This window comes from Stegodyphus dumicola, chromosome 5 (assembly GCF_044657685.1).
Source record: "Stegodyphus dumicola isolate Sdum_Otavi_A_Nest chromosome 5, ASM4465768v1".
Taxonomy (NCBI): domain Eukaryota; kingdom Metazoa; phylum Arthropoda; class Arachnida; order Araneae; family Eresidae; genus Stegodyphus; species Stegodyphus dumicola.
The window spans coordinates 56979986-57004059 of NC_140772.1; the positions used below are offsets into that span (position 1 = coordinate 56979986).

At 31.3% G+C, this 24074-nt stretch overlaps 1 protein-coding gene across 3 annotated transcripts in view; it reads left to right on the forward strand.

The window, feature by feature from the left end:
• The window catches only part of LOC118199004 (heterogeneous nuclear ribonucleoprotein 87F-like), a 42975-nt gene extending 22305 nt beyond the window's left edge, over positions 1 to 20670 (forward strand). The window contains exons 8-11 of one of the 3 annotated variants that reach the window (XR_004759881.2): positions 1747 to 1821; positions 10989 to 11039; positions 14216 to 14332; positions 20468 to 20670. Coding sequence is in view for 1 of the 3 variants with exons in the window: in XM_035370781.2 (XP_035226672.1) it covers positions 1747 to 1799 (53 nt within the window). In the remaining 2 variants the exon portion in view is untranslated. Of the gene's footprint in view, positions 1 to 1746; positions 1822 to 2409; positions 2786 to 10988; positions 11040 to 14215; positions 14333 to 20467 lie in introns of those variants that run through there. The other 2 variants (XR_015041129.1, XM_035370781.2) reach the window with 2 other exon arrangements.
• The last annotated feature ends 3404 nt before the right edge of the window (positions 20671 to 24074 follow it).

Here is a 24074-nt window from a genome sequence, read left to right on the forward strand (position 1 = left end):
GCGGATTTTCAGTTAACTCTCTTCAATCGCATAGCTTTTGTGTATTTGCACATTAAAATTTAATTATCTGGTGCAAGTTGGTAGTTTTTAAGAATTTTTTTAGAAAGATTTCCAAACTATCGATATGTGTTGGTAAGTCAGCAGACATCAGTGTATGAAAAATAAGAACTAACTTTAGCAATTTAAAATGCACCTTATAATTGTTAAATAAGGATTATGTGATACATTAAAAAACACATTCTTCTCTAGATCTTTAATTTTCCTATGCTCACTGATCACCCTTAAAAGTTACTTCTGCATATTAAAGTGAGTTATTGCTATTCACTAATATTTACCGTGGTCACAAGATGCGGCACATAAATGTAAAAATGAATGTAAAACTTAATTCTTTGCATCTAGTGAGACTTAATGCAAAACAACTTATCACCTCTGGTGCTTTGTCTTTTTGGAACCTTAAAGTATATTAACTGGGTTACAACCCCAGGAGAACTTGAAGTTATCACACTAACTGTATCAGATAGACAAAGCACAACTAACTTTCAAAACTTGCCAACTGTGCCTACATCAGGCTTTCAGGCTTGTTCTGGTCAGCAGGTTTTTCTCTAAATAAGCAGCAATGGTGGCAACAGCCAGTCTTCTGTAACGAATCATACTGATAATGATTTTGCTTCTCATTTTAACCTATGCCATTTGGCATAAAATTTACATAAAGCTGTTAGGAGACTCAAATAAAATGTCATTAATCTCCTTTCAAATATGTCTAACTAAAGGGTAAAATATTTAATGCTACCTGATGATAAATTTTATTATGTAGATTTTATTCTCAAATTTTTATAAATTAGGTTTAATAGTAATGCATTCTACTTGTGAACCTATTTTATTCTTAAAATGGTATCACAAAAGTGAAGTTCAGACATAGCTAATATCTTTAATTGAATTAATTCAGTTTCCATGTGTTGATGGGTCTTTAATTTTTTTCAGTCATGGTACTTAATTTCCAGTTATGTCTTTAAAAGTACTTAATTTCCACGTGTAGGAATCCTGAATTGCCGAGATCTGCTATGATGCTGATATCGACTGTACTGGCTGTCTACCATCTCCTCATAGATATTTGTGGTATACCTCTCCCTTTAGATATTTTGTGGCAAAATTTGCTCCTACAGAAATTCTGTTAGTTTCTTCAGTTACTGTCAAATCCCACAAGTGTTTATTTTAAAATTAAGTTTAAGATAAAAATGCAATTTTTTTATAAAAACCATTGGAATACGACAAAGAGTATGCTTACAAAATGGCAATGTTGCTTGACTGAACAATTGTCGTCAGGATAGTTGCCAGTTTGGCACATTCTGAAAATTTGGCGATTTCTGATGAGGTGGTTGCCGTAATACATAAATATCACTTTTTGGAAGTTAATATCTGTATTCAACAGCATTTATTATCTGAATTTCTATAATTACATATTTTAGTGTCTGTTTTTATAAACTTTCATTCTTTGAGATAATATTTACATTACTAAGAAAGCAAAATATTTAGTGCCCTTCATATATATATAATACATACATTTCTGAATCCAGTCTTGATAACAGAAGAGTACTAGGTATTTTGAAATTATAAGCTAAAACATACCAAGTGACAGTTATCTCATTATCAGATAAAGGTGGTCATACCACTTGGGTTTTAAATCTGTCATGTGTCTTTGAAGCTGTGAATTTCATTATTAATTTTGCATCATTTTTGTTTGCATAGGTGGTTATGGAACTGGTGGTGGTAGTGGAGGATATGGAGGCTATCGTCGATAAATGTGCATTTTTAAAATCTTGGGTATGTTTTAATTCTCAATAAAATTTTATATTAGTTCCTTTTTTTAATTTCTTGTAATCATTTGGAATACTAATTTTGTGTTCTGTAATATTCCAGACAAAGTCTAAAATTTCATTCGTTCTAAATGAATGATTAATGCTGTTATGTCATCAGTTCAAAAAAAAACTAACATAAGCTATGAAATTGTTTTATACAAAATATATTATTCATGAGGCAAAGTTATGCATGTATATCAGGAATTGGCTTTAGCTCTGACATTGAAACAAATTTATAGAAAAGAAAATTGACAAAGTAATTTCATTAAATTGCATTCTTCATTCATTTCATTAATTACATTTTGTGAAGTTTTCAATTGTATAATCGAGCTCGCTGATAAATTCAAATTTTTATGAGAAAAATGTAACTAATAACCTTAATTCATATGTATAGTTTATTTTCTATTAAAAAGCATGTGTGAGCTTTTCTTTGTTTTATGTGGAAAATTTGTGACATAATCTGATAAGTTAGTGTTCAATATTTCTAATTTATAGGTCTTAGTCACTTTTTATGTCTTACAAGATTAAAATAATTTCTTACGTTTTAATTTAGGGAAACTTTATCTCAGAGAATATTAGCCAGATGTAAGCCAGTGTGCAGTAGGTGTATAGCTGTTAGAAGAATTCCATTCTTTGCGAAGGGATACCAGTTTTTGAAGGGTTATGTCATCAGGAACAGCTAGGTCCAACTCTACAGGAAGAAATAATACGGCTACGTACTCGCATTTATACATGTGCTCACTGGCACATTAGGTTATAGCTTCATTGAGGCATAATGAAATCCCCAAGAATTTTCATATTTAAATTATGTACCTGTTTTATGGACTATCAGTATCCCTTTGTACTTTTATGTGGTGAACTATCCGTCGGTGTTAGTGTCTGTGTATTAAAATTGGACTAAATAAATAGATGTTAGTGTTGTCAGTGTAGCTGGTAGTTTCATTTTACTGAATATGTGTTAAAATGTGAATAAGTGTATAATAATTATAGCATATACACATGTTACAGTATGTCACCTTTTTATATTAAAGCAAGTAAAATACTCATCATGTAATTTCTTTGATTTTATTAAATTTTCAATTTGAAAAAGCTTAAGATTTAGGTTTATTTCAACCACAAAGCAATTCTATTTTCTATAAACAGATTAAAATGTACACAAACACATGTCATTAACTGTTGGAAGTAGCACTTTAATGTATCAGTGTAATTTCAAAGTATGATAAAATAGCTTTAGCAGTTTTAGAGCATTTTTCATACAAATTTTGCATATCGTTTCATTTTCTGTATTGTATAATTTTTTAATTTCAGTTAAAAATTAAAATACTAAAAACTTCATTTTATGAATGGTTTCTGCAATGTGAAGTACACAGTCAACAAGATTGTGTTTGTTAATAATTATACAACATAAATGCTGATGAGTATAGTGTGATTGTAAAAACTTAAAAAATTTTCTTTTATATTTAATCCATATTTTATATAATACACAGTGTTTTTGATGTAAAGTAGATCTCTTCAGCAATTATTAAAAATACTTCAGTTTGAAAAAAGGGGTGCAAATTTTTGCATTTAAAATTTAAAAGGGTATTGATGGGCACATTTTAAGAAGCTTTAACAAATTTGCATAGATTGGCAGCCTGGCTAAAAAGCTATTTATGTGTATTATATAAAGATGCGACGTTTCGATAATATATGTGATTTAAATATATCTATCTGCGAGAATGTATAATTAAAAAAAGCAAAAATAATTAGCTATTGTAAATTAGATTGTACTAGAAATACATTTTTTGGTATTATATTTGTTGTTGCTTTATCTGATGAGATTCTTTGTTAATAATTAATGCGATTGAATTTCTAATCTTATATTACATTTTTATGATTCATTTATAATAATATAGGAATTTTATTATTACTGAATATTTCCTTAATCAGTGTAATTTTAAGGAAAATCTATAGGCAAACATTTTTTATTACCTCATTTCATTAGATATACTATAAATATTGAAAAAAAAATAAGTATGTTAAAGAAAAATGTTTGTTGCTATGGTCAAATTTTAAACTGCAACTAGGCAGCTTATCCTTTCTGATCTTACGAAAGGATAATTTTTTTCTGAAGTTCATGTAAGCTTAATTTTGCTTAATTTTTCATATCTAATTTTGTCCAGATTATTGAACTGAATTTTTATTCTAGTAATACTTTTGACTAACACAGAAGAATTTGTCCACAGTAGGAAATGTTTATTCTTTAGTAATATCATCTTAACCTTTGTAGTTAGACATTAAGTAAATGTTGAGTGGGGAGTTTGTGAAATATTTTAAGATTCATAAAACAAATTTAGGCTACTGAATAAAATAAAACCCATTCGTAACTATTTAGATGAAACTTTTGACTATTGGTATTAATAACAGAATAGGTTTTTTTTATGCATTCAAGAAGGAGATATATATATATTTGAAAGTTCATAAAAAAACTTCATTAGTTTTGTTTATTTGTAGTCATCTAATCACTTTAATTTTTAGTGAAAAATTAGTAAATATAAGTATTGGATAATGCACAGTCAATGCCCAGTTAACTAGAGCAATGTAAGAAAACCATATGGTTAACTAAAAATTAGTAAAATTAGTTAATCCAAAACATAGGGGAGAGGAATAACTTATTACAATCAGCAGAAGAATATTGGTAAGTTTGCCGCCATTTTCAAGCAGTTTAATCTAGATAACCAATCTGTTCATTTATTTGTTTGCGTAAATCAAATCAGTATTCCAGAGAGAGCCAAACTTCATATCAGTAAGGGCTGCAACTAAATATAAATTTAGAAGAAGTAAAATTACTTTTTAAAAGAAATTTGTAAGTATTGTCAATATTTTATAATTTCGTATTTGTCAAACATTTTATTTGATTATTTGGCATAAATACCAGGAGACAATTCTCATAACAGTTACTTTGTAACTTTTTCAGTGATATATTAAGCAAAAACCAAGCAATTTTTTTTTTCTCGTCCCTGTTCTAGATTCCTATTCCAGTGGTCAACTGATTTAATAAATTTTGAAAAAAGGACTTGTTTTTTACAGTAATATGAAAACTATTCATAGCTGCAAAACATGCAAGATGGCAAAGAGCACTCTGTGGGGAAAAATCTATGATTTAGTTTATGAACATTATCTAAAATGAGCTGTCAACTTAACAGGTTTTTGCATAAAATAAATAACAGCCCCCCCCGGCTAAAATGAGTGCCAACACATGGAGATAAGAGCTAATCTTTATTTCATTAATTTTATTAAATATCAACTGAATCAGTTTTTTTCCACCCTAGTACAAGTCTGTGCATTTATGAGGTACACCATAAATATAGTTTATAGCTGATGTATTTTTTCTCATGTCCTTATAGCCCTTATTATTCTAAAAACAATATTCCCATGATAATGAATCTCTAATATGGTATATGTTTTATATTGCTTTTAAAACAGGAAATCGCTGTATTGCTAAAACGGGTGTCATAGTATGATTTTAATTTCAAAAATAAAATTATTTCTTGCAATGGTGGACCACACTTAAGAAATTAAAGATATGCTGTTTCACCATGCGTGCAGTATTCATATTGTGTCTGTCAATTGCTTACTTGTATCTTCCTTAATCTCTTCATTTTACAATGCTCTTTTTTTTTTTTTTTAATTTATTTATGGTATCTTATTTCAATAGTCAACATGAAATAGAGGGCAAATTTTTATACACTTGATTTATTTTTAATATCTATAAATTACTTTTAATGAGTTATTCTGGATTATGTACTGTTATGGATAGGAACAGTTGCCAAATATAATGCATCACTGCATTGTTCTGTAACATTATTTTTGTATTTCCTGTAGACAGGGCTGTTTTGGTGATTCGTTATAGTTAATTTTCCCATTGTTTTGCAACAAACAAAATTTTTTTGTGAAGTCTTCGATATTCATAAATCAAAAGTTCACAGTAACATTATTTGAGGAATTTGAATTAGGTACTGGTATTTTACCAAAGTAATACATTTCTGTGAAACTTTTAAACAGAATGGCATCAATTAAAAAAAAGTTAATTCATTTAGGAAATAGTTTTTAACATCCTCAGATATTGATATAATTTGGATTTTAAAACCATTTTCAGTAACATTTACATCCTAAGCATTAAAAACAAGAATATTATATATGTAAATCAAAATAATAATTTAAATTATCTGTTGTCACTTAATTCCCTATTTTTAATTTGGGCATTTCTCTTCTTTATTTCTGGACTGCGCCATGTCTAGATCAGTCCACATCGTATGACTTGCATAATGTTGATGATGTAGCTAATTCAGAACTGAAACCAAAACCTTTCTCTTAATAAACTGCCATATTGGAATAACTGTGCACATTTGTTTCTACCTCTGTTCTTGCTGAGATGCTGCCTTGCTGCTCTTTCTATTGCAACAGTATCACAAATGTAAATAATCTCAAATAAGCATGATTAGAGTGTCAAGTGAATTCTGGCTACAGAAATCAATTCAAGTAAAGATGAGTATTTAATCTGTCTTGACTTCAGAGTTTGCTTTTGATTATGTATCGACATTTCTACACCATCAGTGTTGCTAAATCCCCCCTTTTGGGGGGGTTACATGTATAGGTATAGTAGGAATAAGATGTGTATAGAGTAGTCTCATCTTCCAAAACTCAGAAGACGGTTTGCTTTTGAATGTTTAGAGGTAGTGGTAAGGTAATGCATTAAGTTGAGCCATGGGAGATAGATATAGGAGACTAGGCAAAAAATGAGTCTGGTGACTGCATCTGCACCATCTAGATCAGCTTTTTTGTCCCATGAATTCCTTTAACCATTGCTAGGTAATCATCTCCCTCTCTTGTCCAAAATTTGAGAGAAGACATTTATTGAAATTTAGATTATTTTTTAATGTGTTTTATAAATTAAGCAGCAAAAAGTATAAGAAATTTTGATAAATACCAAAATTTGAATAAAAATATTAATATATTCATAAATTAACGTATAACAGGTAACGTAAAAAAGGCTGACCGCTTTCCCCCATGGTTATAATTGAGAGCCCTTGATTTTAGATAGTTCTAGCTTATCTGGAAAATTGGGGAAATGTTCAAAGTTGAAAGCTTAAGAAAGAGAAAATCGGAACTTCTTGTATAAGTAAGTAAAAAGAAGTACAGATCGATCAGGCTTGTCGAATTAGGAAAAGTGTATTTCAAGTAATAACTAATTTAACAAAATTTCCCCCTCTTAGAAAGAAACAAAGTGAAGATTTGTAAATTTTTTCCCCTGCTTTCCTTCCAAGAAGTATTTTATCTGCTTGATATCTGAAGCATTTCTTCTAACACGTAGCTCTTTCGGCTTGTCCTTGAGCTTTCGTTCTTTTTAGAAATCTAAATTCTCTGTCAGCCTCTTTCTGGTAGTGTATGTAATTGTACTTAAAAAGCTAAGTTTAGAAGTCTGTTATACACTATATTTAGTAGCAATATTAATTTAGTGCTTTTTTTTCTGTTTTTTGTAGTACTTCAATTTTATTTTGAAACACTGTAGGAATATATGAACACTGTTACTGAACTATATACTGTTAGTTCTGTTTTCTAGTACGGTGGATAGTTTATTTGGAAGAAATTTTTAAAGGATCTTACCTGCTTTTTTAATGATTTAGATGCATATCTCCTACATATATTTCTTTCATTTGCTTTGCAATAAATGAGATAAAAAACATTTTTATAACATTTCCAACTCTTTTGTTTTAGTAAGTACATTGTTTATACTTAATTTGACAAACCAGTACATATTGTCTGAGAAGATAAAAATTTTTTATTGATAATCTGTTTCTTTCTATCATAATGTGAAAGTTGCCTGGTGATTAGTATGAAAGGTTTGAAATATTGTATAACCCAATAGTTTCAGAAAAAGTATCTTACTGCATGCTTTTCACAGTTATGGTTAAATATGAGCATTAATTACATTAAACAAAGCCTGACTACTAATTTTGGTTTTTAATTTCATATTTTTTAGTCCTTAAGGCTAGTTTTTCTTACATAATACTCTGTTATTTAGGAGCAGACACTTATTATTACCCTTTTTTAATCTTATTTCTCTTATTTTTATTTATTTTTCATTAATGTTAAAAACCTTGATTTGTAAAGTAAAAACTTTTGAGACATTTTTAACAAGCAAGAAAATTATCTACCCAGTTTCGACGCTTGCCTGTTAGCCAGCTTAAATTATGGTAGTATTTATAATAGTTTAAAATTTCAGATAGTGTTTTTTCGTGATTTATTTTGAATCTGTTTCCTTAGTATCTTTTAAGTGTTCAGAATTTTCTTGTATAAATGCAGGCAATCCCTGAGTCTTTTTAAAGCATGTGGGTGTCTTATTAGAAAATCAGGAATTGTAAAGTAATGAATTGTTTTTGAAAATATGACATATATATATAATGGCATTAGAATAAAGTGTCTCAGGGTTGTTTGTAACTGTCCAGTTAGCTTATCTGTGCATTATCTTGGATGGATCATTTTTAAATTTAATAAGCAATGAAGCATATTCTTTTGCAGATTGTTTTTGTTGAATTGCATAGTAGACGTCTTAGAATAAATTTAGTTATTGTCTTAATTTCATACATTAAATTTTGAATAATTAGGGATTGTTTGTATTATATTATACTATTCAGTGACTTTTTTTCATTTCGTCTAGGAGGTTTTGAATTGCCTAGCATTGCAGAAATTTAACATTTTAACATCAAATAAGAATAATATGCGAGAAATGAAATTAATAGTGTTTCTCAGTAGTGTTTTATTTGTATCGAAAGTATTTGTTTTGAAAGTTTTAAATTGTGTAGACTAATTGGGAAGCTTTTAAGAGGTCACTGAATTAAAATATTTCACGTACTAGCGTGAGATGTGGATTAATTGAATTCTCATGATTTTTGCATTTCAGAATTTTTTCCATTTCAGAATATAGTGATATAATAAAAAAAATACACATTGGTTCTTTTCAAGGAAAAATTGAGATGCTCTCTGCTGAGGAATGATGTTAGCTAAGTTACATGCAAAATAATGATAGGAATAATCTTCATGCGGATATACTGTGTGCTGTAAATAATAATGTTAATTTTGAGAATGTTTTTGACCAAACATATAATGCTGCAAATTCAGGTAGGATTTTAAAGAATTTATATTTGTGATAGGATACAAAGCATTATTTTCTGTTATATTTGTGTAGCATAAGGGGAATTTTTTCTGAAGGTCATTAATGTTCTGAATCTGTACTAAATCATTAGTACCTTTTAAGGATTCATTCATTCATTCAGGTGTGGAAGAATTTCAGTTTTGATAATTAAGTCATCTTTGTTAAATATTTAAATCATGTTCAGTATGCATTTTAACTTTTTAATGGTTGTATATCTCTTGGTAATTGGGTTCCATTAGTGTATAAAAACAATTTTTCAAGGTATAATTGTCTGTTCTTTAGTTTACAAAAGGTCTCAATTTTTAAGGTTGAAGATGTAAGATAAGAACGTATATTTATCACTTGTGCATTTCTTAAAGATAGAAATTTTGACCATTGGCTTGTGATTAATCGTAAAATACAAAATTTTTTTATTAAGAAGTCTTAAATTCGTTAATTTCTCCATTTCTGGTAGAGGGATTGCAAACTATTGGTCAGTATGAATTTATTTGAATTGAAATTAAATTAATAGAGCCTTTATATAACGAGTGGCCATAATTAAACTGACAGTGCTCACAGTGTTCTGTAGCACGATCTATTTTCGAGAATGACGCCACATTTTGTAGGAAGATTAAACAAGACGGAGGATGAAAGATTCCGCGAAAAAAAAATTAGTTTCAAAAGCCACCGCTAGGGGAATATTTGGCGCTGTGTAATAGAAAATAGAATGTTAACAATTGCAAATCAATACGGAAATTACCTTTTATTTTGCATTCAAATGAGGTTCAATGTGGGTGCCATTGTTGTGGACTACATACTGCATTCTGTGCACAGTATGCATAACAGCAGAAAGTAAGATGTCTGCAGGAATCTCCCGTACAGTCCATGATATGTTGTCCTTCAAGGTAGCCAGGTCGTGGACCACTCCTTGATAGACCTTGGACTTAAGGTAACCCCATAACCAGAAGTCATGGGGTAAGATCAGGTGACCGAGGTGGCCATGCAGTTCCAAAGTAGTGGCTAATGATTCTGTTGTGAATTTCTGTCGTAGCATTTATTGCATCCGTACAGCAACGTGTGGAGGGGCTCCATCTTGCATGAAAATGATTTCCCCCAGGCAATGTCTTTGCTGAAGTGCCGGAATGAAAAAGCTGTTCAACATGTGGCGATATTTCTCTCTGGTAACAGAACAGCTTTCCCGTCCTGTCTGGGTAATGTTCTCATAGAAGAATGGACCTATGTTAAATTTTATTCTGTATTAATTTGCATTTGTTAACACACTATTTTCTATTACACAGTGCCAAATATTCCCCTAGCAGTGACTTTTGGAACTAATTTTTTTCCGGGGAATCCTTTGTCCCTCGTCTTGTTTAATCTTCCTACAAAAAAATAAGCGTCATTCTCGCAAATAGGTCGCGTTGCAGAACACTGTGAGCGCAGTTTAATTATGGCCACCTGGTACTATAATAATAAAAGAATGCATTTTAAATTTATAGTGAAATTATGAATATGGAAACTGAAGTTTTCTTAGGCATTCTTTAATTGTAGAATCTTGTATATTTTCGTAAACCATCGTAATTGGACTTATCAGTTTATTGTGCTTTTGAACTTTCTTTGTTGTGAATTTTATTTTGGTATTAGTCCAGTAAGTGTAGCTGTTTTTCTTTTGCAAGATTCTGAACATTTATTTTAAGAAACTAAGTTTGCAATCAAGACAACCACTTTATTCGAATGATAGTTATGCATCAAGATTTAAAAATTGTAAATGCTTGTGAATTACTTTCTAATTTTCATTTTCAGAGTTGAGCTGCTATATTTACAGTTTTCATGAGTAATTTTTGTAGACATAATAAATGCACCTAATTGTTCCCCTTATGCTACATAAATATTTATGTTTGTGTAACTAAAATGGGATAAATTATACTTCCAAATTCAAACCTCTATTGCATTTATTACAGAATGTTTTTATGAAAACCAGCATGGAGTAACGAATGAATTTCTTCTGTTGGGTGAGTCTGACATTTTTAATTATAATAATAATGTAGTGAAGACTTTCTTCAGAATGTATTTTTGTATATCTCTCATTAACTACTATTTATAACATAAATTAACAATTAAAAGAGGGAGATATCTTATGGTTTTTATTAAGATTTCTACAATAGTTTATTTATAATAGTATAAATGTTTATTAATTGCCTATAAAGTGATAGCTATGCCAACATTGTATAAAGTATTTCAACATATTTGCAGTGGTGGAAATACCCCCTTTTGTAACTACTCAGTGAGAGTTTTTTTTTTTTTTTATTTTTTTTTATTAAAGTAATACTTGTGTAAGCAGAGATTCAGTTACTCTTTTTAATTTCATTGAAATTCTTCAAAACATTTAAGGTGTATACTAAATTGAATTCAAATATCATGTTTCAATTTTAAAGAGACTTCTTACACCCGAAAATGCTCAAATTTTTTCAGTTGGTTTCCTGCGTTTTCCTACATTTAGCATATGGCCTAACAGTGTATGGCTCCCCCACCTCGAATAGGTTTAAACATGCATAAAATGGGGTAATTTGGTTCAGTGCTAGACTGACCAAATGCAATAACTTGATTTAGGCTACCAGCCATTTAAGAAAGTTAAAGGGTATCAAAATTTATACTTGGTTTTTCAAGATCCAGTTCCCCTAGGTGGTGTTAAGAATAGAGCTTTATCTCAGTTGAAGAAATGCTATTATAAAACTTGGAAGGTGTGAAAATGGGTATAAATTTTTCTAATATTTAGTGTGTTTTTCATTTCTGTTTCTTTTCAGTTAAGTGCTCTGTATGACTGGTCGAACTTCCTGTACTGCCATTAGGGTCTTAACAGGGCTTAGTGGAGCTATTTAATTAAAGAAACATTGAGATCTAAAACAAGACCTAAATCAGGCCCATTAAGCAGTCTACTACCATACTACCTGAAATAACTTTAAATAGAATAAACACTAAAATATGAACTTAGTCTTGGAGCTGGTGAGATATACCAGCTACACCAACAAAAGTACATTATTACATACTTTGTAAAATATAACACATGTTAGTTACATGCATAAAAATATGCTACTTACATATACAAAGAAATAAAATAACAGAATATCGTAAACATCCTAGTTTTCTCTAAAACAGACAGGGAAATTTTAAACACAATCAATATATAAATTCATTTCATTTACAGATACATATTTTATGAAGTTTGACAATTTTAATTTAGTTACTGTATTTTTACTTAGATCCTTTAGAGTATTAATTTTTTTCTCTAAAGGATATCTCGAATAAATCTTAGAACAATATTTTTCATAGAAGAGCATAAAAAAAATAGCTCTATATGTATGCATATACAGGATGATTTCAAACTCGAGGTACAAACTTGAAGGGGGAGGTGCAAATAATGTTCATATAAAAACCCAGGTTGCAATCTATTATGCAACCTGAGTTATAAATATGACATGGACTGCATACCTGGAATCTGGAATGCAACAAATTATACATAGTCCAAGATTTTGAGAAAGCATCTTGAACATTGTAGACCCGAGTCAAGTACAAGAGCTATTGCACAAAACGTAAATGTAAGACAGTATACCTTTTTGAAGAATGTTAAATGAAAATCCCTTACACCCCTTCCATTTTCAGCAAATACAAGCCTTGAATCTGTAAGATCATCTGTGCCTGAAATTCTGTCGGTGGCTTTTGCAGCAATCTACACTGCAGCTGGACTTCAGAGTTCATGTACTATTTACAGATAAGGGGATGTTTAAATATGTGAGGGTGTATTTAATGCACACAATTTTCATGTGTGAGCAGCTGAGAATCCAAACACAAAGAGACTACGTGCGTCTCAACAATGAATCGGTATGAATGTGTGAGCGGGTATCGTTTACCACTTTTTAATTGGCCCTTACCTACAGCAGCAGCGACTAAGTGGCCAATGTTATTTTTCTGGAATACGTGTTACCAGAACTTCTGGAAGATGTTCCGATCTCCATATGTAACTAAGTGTGGTTGCAGCATGATGGAGTGCCACTCAGCTTCGGTACTATGTTCACAATTACCTGAATGTCACTTTTGGGGCACAAGGGATAGGTGAATCAGTCTCTTGACTAGAGCGATCTCCTGATTTATCAAGCCTCAAAGTTTTTTTTTTTTTTTCTGGTGACATCTGAAGTCTTGTTTATGAAACTCCAGTTGACTCAGGTGAGGATCGCGTTGCTTGATTATCAGTAGTTGTTGCATGTATGCGTGAAACACCTGGCATCTTTGCCAGTATGTTCCAGTCGCTCTACCAGTACTGTCAAGCATGTATCACTGTTGGTGGATGGAATTCTGAACATTTCTTGTAAACATCTTGTTTCACCTTGTATTTCATGAATAAATAAATGGACTGTGACCATGGTTTCCTATGTGAATATTGTTTGTACTGTGGATTTGGAATCGCCCTGCATATTATGATTATTAAAATGCTCAGTTTCCTTTATATGAGGATTGAGCCTTATGTTTGCCAATTATCTCAATTTCAGATACAATTTCTACAGGGTTGCCGTGCTACCGGGAAAAGTCGGAGAATTCGAAAAGTGGCCAAAAAGTTTGGAATTTAAATATTTTAGTCAAAACCTGGAAAAGTCGGGGAATTTCATAGTAAATTTATTTATTAGTAGTTAGTATTACTTTCAAAATTCGGGCAATTTTTTCTGGCATACTTGTGAAACTAATTCTAGCAGTAATATGATGTACCATCACGAAATTTAGTGCACATATGTTTTACTTACATATGTTGCTAAATAAATATAAAATATTTGAGTTCATTTTAAATCATCATTAAATATACTTCTTTCTTTAGCTGCAAAATGTCTACAGTAAAGACATTTTTAAATCTCGATCGGGCAGATTCTAATCTCAATACTCAGAGGAGGAAGCAATTCCTATTTGGGGATATATTGTATAAAGACATGTAACTGGCAAGTTTTTGTGTTTTCAAGTGGTACTATAATTTGCCCTCAGCAGAGCCAACATGTATTACACAGATAGCGTAAAATTTTCTTGAAACTCTCCTGGAAAAGTAGGGGAATTTCATTCTCCTGCTTGAGTAGAAGCCTTGTTTCTAGTATTTCAGATAACTAAATTATCATGAGTTACTTGTCAAAAGTGTTTTCATTCATTTCAGATTCTTGCATTTCAAGTGATGGATAGTGCAATGTGTGGTAGAGAGATGTGCTTTTGTTAAATGGGCCAGGGCTTTGCAAGTCATATTTTATGAAGATATCTGATTCTGAAAATAAGGGTACAGTATATAGTTATCTAGATTATTTTCTCTATGTTTCTTGCAGAGGTTATAATTGCTGGATGTAGAAGGAAACCTAATTATGTTGTAATATCTGCTTCAGATTTGTTATAGATTACATCATTTAAGTATCCAAAGATTCATTTGTATCACATTTTTAATTTTATGTTTTAATTAGCTGCAAGTAAAATATCTTAAAAAAGGTTTGATTCAACACAATTATATTGGTTTCCCTCTTGCTTGTTAAAAATGTAGTAAAATGCCGTAATAAAATAGTAAATAGAAATAAGAAATGCTCTCTTCTGTTCTGCTACATGGCCATGAATGGAATTTCTTTTTGGGCTAATGGAGTTAAATGTTGCATGTATTGATAAACGCAGAAAAAGGGGGAAAATTTTCTGCCTGTATGTTTTATTCAGTTCTTAAGAGTTTTGATGCCTTAGTTACTTGCATGATTTATACAGCAGTTGTACTACTTACACAGTACTTTCCTTTAACTTAAAAAATACTTCCACTGTGAGTTTCAGGATAGGTTTTCATCAAGTTGAACTTATAATGATTGAACTTGAATTCACAGAAGAGGGGAATAAATAAGAGTTTTTACCTTTGTGCTGATGAAAGTATGGCTTGAACGAGGAAGATCTGTTCTAACTGGGTAAAGAACAGAGTTCATTTCGTCTGAGCTGAGAATATGCCACCACCTTCAGGAAGTCTCAGAAATGTTAAGTCGTTATTATTGGTAAAAAAAAAAGTTATCTCCATAAATCATCTATCAAGGAAATGAAAATTTCGCGCTTGCAAGTTATTTTTAAACTTGCTCAAATTTAGTACATATTGTAGGTTTTGAGAAGATTATTTAGATCCTGTGCAGAGTTTAACAGAGTTCGTATGGTCCTTAAACATTCCTTTCGTTTTCTGGAATAGATTTTTGATCAAATTCGGCAGGACAGCCTTAATTTTAATCATCTGAAATTTCTTCTGTCTGTTTTTAGGACTGCCATTTTGAATGTGAATTAGCATTTGGATAAATATTTTTGGGGATTCCTTGATAACTATAGTTAGTTATCTTTTGAATGGGTAAATAGTTTCATGGATTATAATTTGTTTCTATTTCTAATATAAACAGTGGAATACTCAAGTGTCAGAGTATGAAATGCAACATTAGCATTTTGAAATTAATTTAATTTTTTCTAATAAAGAGCTCTTTAACAACTTACCGCTTTTGGGAACATAAATTCTTTATTAAGCGGTTCCAAATTTGGTGACTTATCAACATTTTGGTGGTTTTTAAGATAATTTTTTGTAGAAAATCTTTAATTTGGAAATCTTCGAATTTTTGACTTTTTATAACATTAATTTGGAAATTGAGAATTTTTTGGCTTTTTTTACTTCCTTGTACGAACTAAAAAGGGAAGTATTGTAATTTCGAAAAGTTTCAGGCATCCTATTTCAATGCAATTATCTATTTTCACCGCTGTCGAATACAATTTAACGATGTTTTTGTGAGACATCTGTACGTAAGGACAGAATAAAAGACTCTTTTCCTCCAAAAAAAATTATAAAACTGCTTTAAAATGAATTTTGAAGAAAATTTTTCGTGGTGTCTGTACGTATGTATCTCGCATAACTCTAAAACGAGTAGCCTCAGAATGTTGAAATTTTGTGTATAAAGGACTGCTATAACATGTAGATATACACCTCGTATTTTGGTTACATTCGACCACACCAAAAGTATATAAATATATGTATATATATCTACTCTGTTACTTGGCTCAGTGATCTCAGGTTTTTATTCTTGTATGTTTGTAAATTGTGCATTTTTTGCTTTAAAAATGATTGAATTGTGGTGTTCTTATCTCCTGGTTAAGGTTTTTATGCCTTTAGTAAATCTGTATGCAATATTTTTAGAATTACAACAATTTAAAAGCTGTTTTAAGTGCCTAATAATTTTTTCGATGGTGGCCATAGCTTGTTTACATTTGAAACAGCAGAATAGTAGATTTGTTGCCAATCTAGAGAAAGTAAGCTTTGCAATAGCAAAGATAATGCCTTTTGTTATTGCAAATTAAATCATGTTTAATCCATTCTGGAATTTATTTGAGGAAATAAGTGTTTAAGATTTACTTCATAATTTTCAATACAGACATTTTTAGTTTTTATGTATTTTGCCTTATCGCGAAGCAAGGATTGAATGAGAAATACTGAATCATGTGTGAAAAACTTTTTACCCCCCCCCCCTCTAAAACTTTAACAAATTTTTGAAAAAAAAAAAAAAAAAAACCTGTATGATTTAAATGCACTCTTCGGGGGGGGACATTGCTATTAATTTGAATTTTATGGTGTAAGTGCAAAAAACGTGATATTTAATAAATAAAGGTAACACACAAAACATTAAAAAAACGCCCCTTTAGACGTTATTTAAAATCCTAAACCTTTCAGATGTTTTATTTACTTAATTTTTTTCCTTTGCTTAATTTCTTTTATACATCGTTTTAGATTTATAGTATTTGAATAGAACATGTGGCAACGATTAGATAATTCTTAAGATATAAATTTTGTGCATTCAGAGTTACAAAATGAATGAAATGTTATGCTGTTAAGTGAACCTAGGGCCAGAGTGTTGCTATGGTAAACAAATAGAATGAATTTTAAAGAGTACATTTATTCTATTGTGTTATATGCACTCTCGATGAAGTAGATTTAATTCAATCTAGTAAGTTTAAATGAAATGCAAGAAAAAATGTGTATAATTTAATATTTTGTACAAGGAAGTCATGTGGTGCACACATCAGATTTTTTATAAACATTTTAACGTTGATCAGGTTCATTAAAATATGTTAATATATTGAAACTCGACAAATAACATTAAAATGAAACATTTTATTTTTCGCTATCATTTTATAAAGTGTGACATTACTTTCCATTTTGGCGACTTATTATGCAATATTTTGAATCTGAAAAATAAACAAGGTGATAAGTGCTTAAATTATGCAATAATTCTTTGCAAGAGCAAAATAGCTATGTAATTAAAAATGCTAGCCTTTGAATTTTTTCATGGTAAGAGTTTTTCTCATGTAATTGCCCTAATTTGCACCGGTTTTCTCTCTAGAATTAAGTTTATACTTTTTCCCTCTTAAATCCCCCCCCAAACATATTTTGGAATTGTGCTGTTAAAGAACGGGTAGGGGTAATATTTCTTTAGGACTGCAACTTGGAAAGTTTAGAGGAATTGATTTATAGACTCGTGAATCTAGAAGATTCTAGAAATATGTTTCCATGCTATTAACACGTAATATAGATGCATTTTACATAAAGTTTGTGATAAACTTGTTTTTGGAGAATTTTCTGAGCAACGAAAGCATAATGTTTGAAAGTTTTACTTCTGATGCTAGAAGTCTTTCTCTTAACATGTTTATTTTTCCTTTGTTTTCTCTACTTTTCACGAGACCACAAGCATTGAAAATATCAAAAATGCTTCTAATCTCGCACTTGGAAAGACATTTATCAAAAGGAATTTTTCCCTTAATAAAGAAATTGAAAACTGGTCATTTAAAAGATTCATCTTTATGTCTCAATATATAATCAGTGGCGTATCTAGGGTGGGGCACATCTGTTCCCGTGTGCAGCATCCATGGGGTGCCAAATTGATGTTACAAAATTTTAGAATGAAATGTTTTTCATTTATGGCATACAGAAGGGGGAGCAAAATCTTCAGTTGTCCTAAGGGGCTGAAAACCCTAGTTGCAGTTCTGTGCATAATACAGAGTTGGTGCTACACATTTTCCCACCTGATGCAATTTCTGTGGATCCTAAATTCTGCTGCCTTAATTGCCTTAGTAAATTTTAAAATTTTGCCATTTCTAGATTTCGTTCCTAGGGGTGTCGCTAAATTCTAAAAATTCTGCTACACCGGCTCTGTAACCAGCCCTTATTATATATCATTTCATATTTATTCTGAATGTTCATATTACTAAAGAAATAAAATTAGCATCTTTTCCTATGCATTCTAAATGCAAAAATTCTAAAATGAAGAAAACTGAATACATAAAAAGGAAGAAAATTATTCTTCAGAGATATGTACAGTTAATTTAGAAGTCAAACAACAAAAATCAGCGTTATATTTTCAAATTTTCACAGGACTAGTTTGACCGAATCGTCATCCTCAGCTGCAAAAGTGCAAGTTGTTTGACTTCTAAATTAACATTGTTCGGCGTGTTATTGTATCCTAATTATATGTACAGTTATTATGTAAATTAAGGTGTTGTTTATCATAACTAAGGTTTGGGGTTGTAAAACGGAATTAGTTTCTGGCCTCTGCTTGCACACTGCATTAGTTCCTACCACCTCTGGTTATTATTATTTATTTTTCCCTTATTGTTATTGTTAATTACAATTCTAACTAATTAATCAAGGTAAAACAAAACTGCTTACCTTGTCCCAGTGGGTTCTGCCAGGGCCACTGTTTGAATTGATCTCCTCTTTGCATCTCTATCTGCAAATCTTGAAGGGAATAATCCATAAATGATAAATACATTCTTTATGCAAACATATTTTAATGAAGACGCAAATGGTTTAAATTTGGCACGACACAGCGTGTGACTTCTCCATTCCGAGTTCTCGTGCGATCTCTGAGCGAGAGTTCATAGTTCACGATGATGTCACTCCGCCATCGGATCTCAGCAAGATTTGCAACATCCTCCGGCCCGGAAGGACGATAGCTGTAATTGTCCTTATTACATTCCAGCTTCACTGTGTATAGTAGTTGCACTGGTCTTTTAATCGTATGGCCATTGGGCAAGCGGACAGCACAGGCTCTCACCTTGCCGTCTCTTCCAGGAAAGACTGCCATTATGATGCCCATCTTCTACATCAGCCTTGGAATTTTATTTTCATGCACTAATACAAAAGTTCCTTTCTTCAAACAGGTTTTCATTTTTGCCAGTTTGGAATGATGAGCAGATTTTAAATTCATCAAATAATCCTGTCTTCATTTTCTCCAGATTTTTTCTACCAGTATCTGTTGATGTTTAAATCGGCATGTAATACTCTTGTTGAAGTCAATTTAGAGCTTCCTTGCAGCAATGATAGTAACCATCTTCCTATTAAGTGGTGACCAGGGGTCAAAGATTCTGGCTCTCCTACATCCAAGTATATAAATGTTAAAGGTCTGGAGTTCAATATAACTTCCACTTCTGTTATGACTGTCTCTAATTCCGTGAATGTCAAGGATGATTTGCCTAGGATTCTCTTCAGAGACTGAACTATATGCTCCGAAAAGCCTTCCCACCATGCAGCCCTCTCAGTTATAAATTTCCATTTGATTCCTTGCTTAGAGAACTCTTCTTGAACTTTATTGTTTTTCATCACCTCGTTCAATAGCTCTTAATTCTTTTTTCGCTCTTTTAAAGGTTTTGACGTTATCGGTATACACTATTCGGCACAAACCTCTTCTCGCTAAGTTTGACCATATGAGAAATTGCTAAAGAAGTTGGGATCAGTAAAGATTCTGCACATATAATTTTGTAAGCTAGTTTGAATATGTATAGAATGACTGTTAAATTTGTATCCAAGCTGCTGTCAACAGAACTGAAAGAACTCCATCTTGAGGTTACACAGCACCTACTGGATACTAACAGCAGTGATCTGAGTTTCTGAACACAGTAATAACTGGAGATGAGTCATAGTGTATGGGTATGACTTGGAAACAAAAAGTACAGTCGTCGAGCTAATGTAGAAAGTGGCAGCACAGATAAACACCATTCCAAAAGAAGCCTTCTAGGAGTGTTTTAGGAAGTGAAGGGATCAGTGGAGGTATAAGGGACCTATTTTGAAGAGGATACTATTCTGTTAGTTTTTTACTTTTACATTTTCTTAGAAATTTTTTCAAGAATGAAGGGTTAATGTAGAGCATTTTGAGATTTGATTAAAAAATCCTTAAAAGAACTTTTAATTTATTAGATTAAAAATGAATATTGTCATATAAATTCTAGAATAATTTTTGTATTGAAAATCCAAATGACATTTGGTTTGTTCCCCCATTATAATATAGGTTATGAGTGTTTTATTTAATATCATAATTATTGTTTTACTAGAAACACTTTATACTAAAATGCTATTCTCTCCTCTGTTTTGTAGGTGTGAAAAGATGCTAAGTCTCTGAAGTGATGTGCACATTGTTCCCTGAATCAAAGGATTTTACCTTGGGTTGATTTACATGCAAGTTGGGAGCTTGCATTAAGTTTTTTTTCTTTCAACAAAACTTTTAAATCTTTCTATTTTAGTATTTATTGCTCTTGTATTATTCTTATGATACATAATAAAAAGAAAATTGGCAACTAGTTTGTATTCCTTAATTTCATTATTTGAAAACAAATTTCAAGCTTTTTTAAAGAGCAAAACATTTAGGGAAAGCTTTCGTATGTGTTCTCGGTAGTCATTGCTATGACGTATGATTTGTTATAAATGCAACAAGTTTCTTGTGGGAAATGTATTTGGCAGAGTACAGTGCACACATGCATAAAATTTCTAGCTGGCCATTTTACAGAATTCAGCATACTATCTTTTGAATGGGGTATAATTTCTTCATATTTCTGATATGAACAGTGGGATACTCGAGTTTCTGGGCAAGAATTTGAGCACTTCGAAATTATTTTATTTTTTCTAATGAAGCGCTGTTAAACAAGTTTTCACTTTTGGGGATGTGGTCTTAAATTTGGTGACTTATCAACATTTTGGCGATTTTATAAGACCAGTTTTTGTGGAAAATTTTTGTTTCTCAGATTTCGGAATTTTCAGACTATTTTCTATAACGTAATATGCATAAACTTTATTAAAATAATGGTAATATATTGAAATTAAATTTAAGAAATAACATTAAAATAAAGCATTTTTATTTTTCTCTTTTATATTATAAAGTGACATGCTTTCCATTTTTGACGACATATACAATATTTTGAATATGAAAAATAAACTAGGTAAAAAATGCTATAAAGCATAATTTACAGAACAATTCTTATAAAAGCAAAATAGCTATGTAATTCATTAAAATGTCTTTGTCTTTTTAATTTTTTCATTGTGAGAGTTTTCCCATATGAATGTCTATGAATATGCATCAGTTTTCTCTATAAAATTAATTTTGCAGTTTTTCCTCTCTCTGTCTTCTCCTCTCCCAAATATTTCTGCCTTTTCGCTGTTACAGAATAGGTAGGAGTAATCCTGAAGAAAAATTACCCCTATCTAATTTCTAAGTTGGACATTGCAACTTAGAACTTTAGAAGGGGGGGGGACTTCCACTTAACACTGCATTATTTGAAGGCAAGATTTATAGATCCATGTTCTAGGAGATTCCAGAAAAATATTACAAAATGAAAACTGTTTTCATGGTATTAACATGTAATGGATGGAATTTACACAAAGTTTGTGAATTTCTTACTTTTTTGAATAACAATGAAGAAAATATAATATATGAATATTTTACTTCTGATACTAGAAGTCATTTTCTTAACATATTTATCTTTCCTTTATTTTTTCTATTCTGTTTTTATTAGACACAGGCATGGAAACTATAAAAAATGCTTATAATCTTATCACATGGACAGGCATTTATAGAAAGGAATTTTTCTATTGATAAGGAAATTGGAAGCTGACAATTTAAAAGATAATCTTATATGTCTCAATGCATCATACACAGAGTTGGCAATAGGCATTTTCCCACCTGATACAATCTTTGTAGATCATAAATTCTACAGGGGTTGGACAAAAATATGAAAACACCTTTAAAAAAACATATTTCTTTGCTTAATATGGTGTAGGAAACCCATTGGCATCCAAAACAGCTTGCAGTCTTCTGGGAATGGATAAATACAGTTCCTGTATGTTTGCCAAGGAAATATTATACCATTCTTCCTGCAAAATGGTGGCAAGTTCAGATAACGAGAACGCATTTTCCGTTCCAATGTAGACCACAAAGGTTCGATAATATTCAGGTCTGGTGACTGTGGTGGCCAGGGAAGATGGGACAACTCATACTCGTGCTCAGAAAACCAGTCCTGGACAATGTGAACTGTGTGAACAGGGGCTTTGTCGTCTTGGAAGACACCATCACCATCGGGGAACAAAGTTTGTATCATGGGATGAACTTGATCGGCCAAAATGTTCACATAAAGTCTTGGCAGTCATGTGCCCTGACACAGTTATCATGGGGCTAGCAGAGAAGAACCACGATATGGCTGCCCAAACCATAACAGAACCCCCGCCATGTTTCACTCTTGGCAACTAGCAGTCTGTGTTATAGGCTTGAGATGGCATTCTCCAGACGTAAACTCAGCCAGAAGTGGGAAACAATGTGAAAGACTCGTCAGAGACTCACAATTCTAGAAGATTTGAGAAATATGTGACAAAATGAAAAATATCTCCATGATATCGACACATAATGGATGTATTTTACAGAAAGTTTGCGATGAATTTCTTACCCTTTGGAGAATGTCTGGGAGAACAATGAAAAGATAATATTTGAATGTTTTACTCCCGATACTAGAATCTTTTTCTTAACATGTTTATCTTCCCTTTATTTTCTCTACCTTTCACTAGACCAGTGCTCCGCAACTGGTGTGCCATGAGTAGGATATAGGTGTGCTGCAATCAAATACATGTATTTGACATTTTGCAATTTTTTATCATGTATTTAATACACAATGACAATTTTTTTCCTTAATAATGTCTATTTTAAATGTTTTTATATATTTCACTGTTGTGTGATTGTAAGTGTGTCAGCATTTGAATTTTTTCGGCACTTCCTGGTAGAATTCTTCTGTGACTGTGGAACCACCATCAGACTGCTGTCTTGCTTCATCATCGCACGTGAATCGCTGTCCTGCCAAGAATTTCTTCAGGCACTGAAAACATGGGATTCATTAGAGCAGTGTTCGTACGGTCCTTAAAAGTTGTTAAGTTTTTTTAAATAGATTTTTGGTCCTTAAAAGTCCTTAATTTCGGCCAAAATCGGCAGAAGGTCCCCAATTTTAATAATCTGAAATTTCTGTCTTTTTTTTTTTTTTTTTTTTTACGACTGCCATTTTGAGTGTGAATTGGCAAACAACTTTCTGCTTTTGGAATTCTTTTATTAAATGGTTCTAAATTTGGCGATTTTAAGATCGGTTTATATGGAAAATTTTTAATTTCGAAATCTGGGAAATTTTTGCCGACTTTTTTAAAACATTCTAACACTGATCAATTTCATTAATACAATGGTAATTGGAATAATATTTTAAAAAAAAAACATTAAAATGAAGCAATTTTATTTTTCACTGTCATATATTATAAAGTTCCATTTTGGCCACATATTATATAATGTTTTCAATCTGAAAAATAAGCAAGGTATAATGCTATAAAGCAGTGCTTCGCAACCGGTGTGCCATGAGTAGGATATAGGTGTGCCGCAATCAAATACATGTATTTGACATTTTGCAATTTTTTATCATGTATTTAATACACAATGACAATTTTTTTTCCTTAATAATGTCTATTTTAAATGTTTTTATATATTTCACTGTTGTGTGGTTGTGTGTGTGATTGTAAGTGTGTCAGCATTTGAATTTTTTCGGCACTTCCTTGATAACTCGGAACTCTTTGGTGTGCCACGAAATTCCAGAAAGATTTTTTGTGCGTCGCAGGTGAGAAAAGGTTGCGGAGCACTGCTATAAAGCACAATTTCTGAAACAGTTTTTAGCAAAAGCAAAATAGC